This window comes from Mus pahari, chromosome 10, assembly GCF_900095145.1.
Source record: "Mus pahari chromosome 10, PAHARI_EIJ_v1.1, whole genome shotgun sequence".
Taxonomy (NCBI): Eukaryota; Metazoa; Chordata; class Mammalia; order Rodentia; family Muridae; genus Mus; species Mus pahari.
This window is the reverse complement of record NC_034599.1, coordinates 100,866,758-100,875,653: the sequence shown is the minus strand read 5'-3', so window position 1 is coordinate 100,875,653 and position 8,896 is coordinate 100,866,758. Positions and strand designations below refer to the sequence as shown.

Sequence of the window (8,896 nt, the reverse complement as noted above, 5' to 3'; positions counted from 1 at the left end):
CTCAAGGTCATGAACTACTGGAGGGAGCACTCTGAAGGTCATGAACTACTGGAGGGAGCACTCTCAAGGTCATGAACTACTGGAGGGAGCACTCTCAGGGGCATCCTGAGAGGGCATTGCTCAGAAAGAATCTATCTGGGAAGGAGTAACCCGGTAGGAACAAGGGGTCCAGGGTCTAGGGAAATGGAAGGGAGGCTGATTTGGGTGGGGAGGTCTCCTTTCTTGTTCCCTTTGTCTGATGAGCATCATTTTTAAGGTTGGGAGAGATGGTTAATGACCAACAGAAAAGATTTCCTCTCCTCTTCTTTCTCTGCTAAACAATTAGGCTAATCTAACCCAAAGTGGGTCAGTCAGAAGCAAAGAGACTTCAAGGCACCCAAGGTACCAGGCCCAGACAACCTCACGCACACACAGAGAGCAGGGCCAGACTGGGGTGGGTCACACTTCATCCCTGCTAGAATGGAGTGTGGAGAGGAGACAGACGACAGATTCCTACGCTTGGCTTCTTAGAGTGCTGGAATGTCAGAGTGGAGATCTGAGGAGAAAGGAAACTGAGGCCCGGGAGGGAAGGACCTCTGCCCAAGGTCACCAGGGAAGCTGTCGCTGAGAAGTCTGGGCTGAGTTTGCTGGGTTTGCTCTTGACAGACGCAACCCAACCAAAGTAAAGAGTCCCCTGTCCCCCACACAGCTAAGCAGGGTCCTCTAGTAAACCCCATTCCCACCAGGCTCAGCCTCTAGCAACAACAATAGCTGTGGACAAAGAAAATCAGACCAGACCAGACAGCTAAGGGTGTCTGTGGGGCCATAGGGAACAGCAGGACCAGGATAGGGGATAGGGTGAGGGGTGGGGACAACCATAGGAACTGATGAGTCTTACAGGGACAGGAAAGGACTTGTCTGCATAAGGTCAGGCTCAAGCTGTGTGCATCCAAAGGACAGAACTCCTGAGTCCTTAAGGAAGTCCCCAGAACCCTTCTGTAGGGACTGCAGAAGCACTTGTGGGCATTTCAGTCTCAGTGGTCATCTGTAGTGACACCCTCCTCACCCCTGAGGTCCTTAGTGGCATTAATGTGGTTCCTGAGGTTGCAAAGAATGAGTGAAAAAGGGAAGGCAAAAAAAAAAAAAATTTAAAAGAAAAAAAAAAGAAGAAGTACAAATCATACATACACTTCCCTCCGGGGATCTGAATATTGATTCTGTAGCTTCTTGTTTAGATAGTGGGTACCAGGAAAAAACAAACCTGTCATGAGGAGGCTCTCCTCAGCAAGTTGCAAGTCTGCATCTGTGATGGGAAAGCCATCACTATTACCTTGGGGACCTTGGGGACCTTGGGAACCTTGGGCACCAGTGCCCCTCCCAGGACTAGGGCCCAATCACCGGTTCCCTGGCCATTGTGGAATGGGTTGAGGGCTGCAAGAGAGAAAGGACCTTTCCCAGAAAGAGACCATTCTCATCCCATACATAATGCTACCGTGCGGGGCCTGCCTGCCTTGGCCCCTAAAGCAGCAGGTAACCTCTAAGTGTCATTGGGCCCTTCCTTAAGAACCTAAGGCCTTCCACCCCAGCCCTACCTGTTGTGTGCAGACAGCACACTCTCAGCACCTAGAAGGCCGGAGTCTTCTGAGTCTTGTGGGCCTGGCAAAAATAACCGAGTGGTTCCAACTTCATACATGCATTAAAAGCCAGGCCCTACCAGCCCCTGACCTTTCCTTCTAGAATCATAATAGAATCTGGAAATGGAGTACACACACACACACACACACACACACACACACACACACACCCTGGCTCAGCACCCTGCTCGGCAGGCTTTGCCACAGTGAAAAAGCATTAGGACAAAGACAGTTCTGGGCCCCAGGGCCATTGCATGACGGCCAGCATGCACACAAGGAGGGTGGCATGTACAGTAGAGCTGGTAGGGTAGCCTTGGCCAATGATGGCCCCTCAGGCTTGCAAGAGACCCAGAGGAGAAAGAGGGACAAAGCAGGCAGGGTCACGGAGGCGTGCTGTGGTGGGGGAGGGGAGGGGGGAGGGGAGGGGGAGGGGGAAGGGGAGGGTTCACCCACCTCCCACATCCTCCTCCTTTTCATTTTCCTCCTAGAACACTTGGATCTTTAGCTCCTCTCCATACCTCCTGGGTTGCCATCCCAACGTCCCCTTGGGGTTGACAGAACATCGTCGTCCTTCAGTCCTTTTAGGAAATGTGGGCTTTGGGCGGTTCTCCTCTCTGTGTGTCTCAATACCCCAAGCTGGGGATTCTGAGGACAAGTTGGTAATACAGGCGAGCAGCCCATCTTGGGCTCAGTGAGGGGAATCCACCCTGAGCCCCACAGCATCCTCCCCCACCAGTCACCAAGGACGGTTGGACATAGAGGGTGGTGGTGAATAGAGACAGGAAGGAAATCAGAATCAGGCATGCTGGGACACACTTTAATCCCAGTACTCGAAGTTCTACATACGTACTGGTCTATAGACTGAGACCTTGTCTCAATAAATAAATAAATAAATAAATAGATAAATAAATAAATCTAATTTTAAAAAATCGTTAACCAGGTAGGGGCGGGGGCACTGTAAATGACAGCTAAGGTTCTGCAGCCTTGGCTTGTGAACTTGATGAGTAACAGTCACTGCCTTGCTGCCCAAGAAAGTAGAGTTGTAGCTGCCCACTGGAGGCTGCCCTTCCCTCACTGGCTCTCCCAGATAGCCTCTTAAGATTGTGTTATTTCCGTATGGAAAAATCAAGGCAAGGTCATCTCAAAAGAGAGGCTCCGCTCCAGGGGCCAAAATGGAGCGTGCGAGGCTTATTTATCCTCGACACCCAGCCTGCCTCCAAACTGTGTCCTCCGAGAAGCTGACAGGGTCCACTGGATACATGTGAGGCATCCACCTCCATTCAAGTGGAGTGGAGAAGGAGACGCTGACTGCGGAAGGGCTCACTTGATCTACTTGTGGGGCCCCCTTTACTTTGGAGTCAGTGTCTCCCCAGAGACATGTGTGGTGAGGAATCTGGAAGAAGATTCCTCAGACTATGAAGGTACCCACTTTAAAGTGGGCCTCTTCCCTTCTCAGGAGGTTAGTCCGACATTTCTAGCCAGGAGTAGCCTGATAAGAGGGCAGAAAGACCAAAGGTCTCCCCCAAATTCTCAACCCCCGGAGGGATGCAGGCACCGGGCTGTGGTACATTCTACTGACAGAGGCCGCAGACCAGGAAGCGTCACCCCTCCCTCTTGAGAGAGCTGCGGGAGGTTGTTGGAAAGATGGGGGGATCCACACATGTAATATTGCCTCCCACCAACAGGGAGAGCCACAGAGAGGTGGAGACTTATTCCGAGGCCCAGACAGACACGCGTCACCCACCATTAACCATAGCTAGACTGACGCATGCCCTGTCACAGCGCTGCTCCTCATTTGCCCACCCAGAAGAGAAGCACTTATGTACTCTGACAGACATTCATTTGTTGGGGGTGCAAGCCTCTTGGGGGGCCCTCACTGCTCCCCAACCATGCCAGAGGAAGGGGAGGCACCAAATCTACCACATCGCTAGAGAAGAGCTAGGTTAAGAGGTTCGGCCAGGTGGGTACTCTAGTCAGCACTTAACCATTACTCCACTAAGCAGGGGACAGAAAACCCAGAGATAGCACAGGACTGGGTACAGGGACCCAACAGAAAGGACAAAAAGGCAAGCAGGCTAGGTTAGGTACAGTGTGATAAGAGGAGGTAAGATGAGAGAGAGGGAGGACCCCATAGCTGGAGTGTGGGGCAACAAAGAGAGACAGAATACATCAGGGCTATTAACAGCAAGAACTGCCTCTCAGTCAGCAGCACTGGCTGGCCTGACCACTGGGGTGGGCGGAAATGGGAACAGAACGAAGCAGGTAAAAGGGAGTGTGCCCTGTGCTAGGGCTCCATCCTCCGAGACACGAGATTATACACACCCATGCATGACACATGTATCTGAAACCCCGATGCGGATCCAGGTAGGGTGAGAGAGGCCCCTCTTCCTAAAACCAAAGTCCCCGTCCTCCCTCCAGTGCTAACCCCTCCGCCCTTTGCAATCTAATGGTTTGGTTCATTTCACTCGATGGCAGACAGCCACGCTGCCAGAGCGATCACAGGGATAACGGCCACCAGATCCTAAACCCGCATTTGATTAAAACCGAGCAGTTTGAGAAGCTGAGCCCCCTTCCCATGGCACCACGCTCAGGAGGGTATGCTTGATCACTGAGAGCCCTCCCCACGGAAGGCTTGCTACCCCAGGACCATGAGGCTGACAGTCCTACTTTCCATCTTGAAAATCCACCTGTATCAGTGTCCTTCTAGCCTGGCCACTCTGGTCCAAGAAAAGGCTAAGGGATGCCACTCATCCCTGAGCAGCCCATAGAGAGAGCCCTGTAGCCCTGGCAGCAGCCCCGGCCTTTTATGCCAGTTTAACAAAAGCCCTAACTCAGAACCAGCGCAGTCATTGGGAGGGGTCTACAAGAGTCCCCTTCCTCCCTCCAAAGATCAATAGAGATCTGCATTCATGGGACCAGGGCAGCTGAAGGGCGCTGCCTGTCGTGGCAAATCCTCCTGGATGTCACACATTTGTCAGCTAGACCCAAGAGCCTCAGCCCCTCTCTCATCCCCCTAATTACGGTTCACAAGACATGTCCCAAACCCTCGAATTAACTCCAAGTACATCAACAAGGGAAGAGTGTCCAGCTGGAAATGTGCGGCTGTAGTCACACCCTCCTAACGTCTTCTGGCTAAGAGCAGAGGGACAGGTGTACCCTGTGAACAGGGTCTGACATTGTCCTAAGGGAGACCCAGCAGCTGTGTGAGGCAGTGTATGCGCAGGGAAGGGGAGAGAGGTCAGAAGAGCTAGAAAGAGATGACTACTTAAACCTTCACTCAAGGGACTGGGAAATGGCTAGGAAAGAAAAAAAAAATGGCTTGGCTTTGAGAAAAAAAGAACAATAAAAAACAAAAAACAAAACATGCTTTTGCTCTTTTTAAACACTCTAGTTTCGATCCAGTCTCATCACAGCAAATAAAAGACAATACCACGACCCACCAACCCTTGAACTTCCCTGCATCCCCCCCATCCACTCATGAAAAATCCAGACAGCTGACAGGGGACACGTCCGTGCGGCACCTGTAATTTGCCAACTGATCACCCTCCTGGACACAGCTGGGCTGTGTGAGGAGAGTGATGATAAGGGAGAGGACAGGGGGACAGAGTCCAAGCCCTGCTCCATCTGAGTTTGCTTTCTCCTCATCTGAGAGAACCTACCAGCTGAAGTAGGCAGGCTCTGTGGCAGAGCCGGGGTCTCCTACCCAAGGGCAGAACTGCTCTTGTGACGCAGACTAGCCAGGCTCTTTTCTGGGGCCAGACCCTTCCCTCTCATGCCCAAACCTAGGCCAGGACACTCGGGAAGGAGTCTGGGGACAGGTGGCTCCTTAAAGCCGAGGACAGGAAACAGAAGCACGGTGGTTGCCATGCCCCAAAGGGTGTCTGGACACTGGCATATGGCTAAGGCACGATGTCAAGAAACAGATGTTGTCCTAAAGGCCACATGCAGAATACCCACTCCTTATCCAGACACATCTGCCCGGCTCTGTCAGATCTTGGGGAAGGTGAGGAGGCTCAGACTGACCATAACCACTAACTAGCAAAAGCTGGCAGAACCGGTAGCAGGAGTGACCGTGTCAGCATCAGGAACAGGCAGGGGTCCTCCCTGTCATTCACCTTCTGACCCAACCCCAGCACCTTCACCTACTTATTGAGCTCTCTAGGGACGTCCCCTCAGGTGGGCGACCAAGAACAGGTGACATTGACCGAAGCAAGAAGGTGCTGGCACCCTCTGCATCCACTATCACTCCCTCCCCCCAAAGGAAAAGGCCCAAGAAGACAGGTGTGGATGTAACCCCACGTCTGACTCTAAAGCTCCAGGTTCCCACCAGGGACAAAACACTGGGCAGATGCGTGGCTCCAAGTCTACCGGGCAGGGGTCGTTGGCCATTCTCTCTACCAACCTCAGGTTCCTCTATCACCGGACAGTGGCAGGAGTATCAGCTGGCAGACTCGACCCCCACCCCATCCCTAAGCTTGAAGATGTTTTGCTCTGTCCCGTTGCAGGGGGTGGGGTGGGGGCGGTCTATGGGAAGCAGGGGCACCCGCAAGGAAGTTTCGCGACGCAGCCAGAAGCTCCGGGACCCTGGCTGCCAGTCCACGGGGGTTTGTAGCCACCACCCTCACTTGAGCATGTCATGGGAACCAGAGCCCCCGCCCCGACACCCGGAGTGGAGAGTGGAGGGGCAGACGCAGGCTGAGGGGCGCAAGGGAGCGCGGGGCTCCGCGGGGTCCCGCGGCCGGCCGAGGCCACTTACGTGTGCTGCTGGGGGAAGCTGTAGGCAGAGGCGCCGGGGGCGGTGAGCAGCGGTAAAAGCAGCAGAGGCGGCAGCAAGAGCAAGAGCGGGCGTGCGGGCCCGGACGCTGGGCCCCGGGGGTCAGGGCAGGGCCGGGGGCCGCGACCGGGCCAGGGGCGAGCGGTCCGCACCGGGCCGGGCCAAGAAGCGCCGCAGGTCCGAGCCGGCACCGCCATGTTTCCATTCAAGATGCGGCGCCGCGGGGAGGGGGGGGGGGACGGCGGCGGCGGCGGCGGGATGGAGGGGGGGGCGCGGGCGGCGGGCTGCGGGCGGGCAAGCCGGCCTCTTCTCCACCTCCTTCTCCGCGCGGGGCCTCCGGGGCTGCACTGGCCGCAGCGCCTCTGCGGGCTGCGCGCAACGATCTCCCCGCCGCGCTGGCTCCAAGCGCTTTGAGCGCCTGGCCCGGGACCTGCGCTCAAATAGCGGCCGCCGCCAACCCGCCGGCGCCGCCCTCCCCTGTCGCTCCCTCCCTCCTTCCCTCCCTCCCTCTCCTTGGCCGGCCCGCCTCCGCGCGCCCCCGCCGCGGCCACGCGCCCGCCTGTGCCCGCGCGCCCCTCGTCCCCGTTCACCCCCGAGCCTGCCCTACTGGCTCGCGCAAACCGATCCGAATCCAAGCTCGCGAGTCCTGAGCCCCAGCCGTGGTCCCAGTTGCCCAGTGCACGTCCCCAACCCCCACACCTCAGACCCGAGGACTCCTCTGGGCCCTGCGAGTGGTAACTCTCCTAGGCAGTCGCACATATGACCCTTCTGGGGCTCGACCTTCAACAGGCTTAAGGCCTGGAGTCACAGGTTTAATGGTGGAATGGCAGGCTTCTGCAGGCTACAGAGGGGAATGGCAGTACTGTCACACCCACAGAAGCTCCAGCTACCTCAAGATTTCTTCCTGTGGGGATCGGGGTGAGGGGGTTGGGGGGTGCGGAGAGCAGCCCGTGGCAGGAAAACGGATCTTGGTTCTCCTAGTTCCTTGGCACAGATGTGGGGACTGAAGGAAGTGGGATACCTCAGCTCTTGCTTTGCTCCCTTAACTGTCCAGACAACACGGGCCCGGGAGCCCAAGCCTCTGCTCTCTGGACTTGCACAGCTTCTGGTCAGACTCGTCTAGAGGCAGGAAGCACAGTCTGGCATAAACCACTCATTCTCGTCCTGGTGGGTCCTGGCACCTTCCTGCTGTAGTTACAATGATGAGGTGTGTGTAACATTCAGCTTGTCAGCGTGTGGGCCACCTTCTCAAAGCCTGCCCTTTTCTTAGGAATATCCCTGTAGGGCCACAGTGGCCATTTCCAGGATGCAATGAGAAAGGGGTGAATGTCTGGTAGCAGAAGCACTCACAGTTGCGAAGAACATCCCAAGGACCTGCTCAAGTTGGCCCTTGAGCCCCACTTTGTCCGCCCCCAACCCCGACCCACACTGGTAAGAATGCTCCCTGCCACCCTGACACAGGACCCCTTTAGCAGTAGATGCCCACAGACTCTGCCAAACAAGACGTTAAGGGCTTATTAACTGCTGGGTGGCTCAGTTCAGAGATGTCCAGGGACTCTCATCCCATGCCTGGGTAGGTCACCCAACATCTACTCACAACCGACTTTCCAGAGAGCGGAGAGAACAGTGCCTCTGGGCTGAGGGGTACAGAGATGGTATAGACTCATGACAACCTTTACTTGATTTTCAACTCTGCTGTGGGCTTCCTATCTTTCCCCACTCCTAAAAATAAAGGCTTGACAAGAGCATATCTTCCTCTTCTCTAGATCTGAGTGAAGTTTCCCGGGCCAGATTCATTATATTATTCTGAACACAATAAAGGTCCATCAATGATATCAAAGAGGCCCCTAGGTTCTGTGCTCCAAATAGTTTCTGGGACCTGGTGGTCAGGAAGGGCCTAGAGAACAATGGGAGGCTACATCAGGCCAGTTCTACAGGGAGACAAGTCAGGGTGTCGCTGAGCCAGATGTGTGACTATGTCGAATATCCACCTCTCTTTGTCCCCAGCTCTGGACAAAACAGTTCATCATCAGGACGGATAAAGAGAGTGTCCTGCACTGGAGAGCCAGTAAGCATGGGCTGAGCAGTCCCCTCCAGTCCTGCTGACATCTGCATCCCTCATGTGCAGGCAGGACTGGCCAGAGATGTCCGGAGCTCCTTCTGGGTGGGTACTTTCCCAAGGCAGACTGCAATGTCCTGACACACGTCAGAGACAGGCTGGCTGACCTTTGATACAAAGATGCCAGTGCTATCCTTGGAGAGCACCCAGGCCATCAAGCACCTGGGGCCAGTCAGTTCTGCAGTGAGCGCTGGAGGTTGAGCATCTCCATCCCAGCCTCCGCAGATGTGCACCTAATTGAGGCCGCTAGCGCCGAGGGAAAGGCGGGAGATTTTGGTTGACAGGCCGTTAAAGGAAGACAAATAAGGAGGGGAGGTAATTAAGAGTAAATGGGTAGTAAGAGTTTACACATTCCAACTTTGGAGGCACACAATATCCTCAGCCTCTTGG

General features: G+C 55.1%; 1 protein-coding gene across 2 annotated transcripts in view; it reads right to left on the bottom strand.

Annotated features, from left to right (window-relative positions):
* Nucleotides 1–6,787, bottom strand: part of Cacna2d2 (calcium voltage-gated channel auxiliary subunit alpha2delta 2) — a 128,725-nt gene extending 121,938 nt beyond the window's left edge. For both annotated transcript variants that reach the window (XM_021205994.1, XM_021205995.1), the window contains exon 1: nt 6,370–6,787. In XM_021205994.1, coding sequence (XP_021061653.1) covers nt 6,370–6,584 — 215 coding nt within the window. In that variant the 5' untranslated portion in view covers nt 6,585–6,787. The remainder of the gene's footprint in view (nt 1–6,369) is intronic.
* Between the last annotated feature and the right edge of the window lie 2,109 nt (nt 6,788–8,896).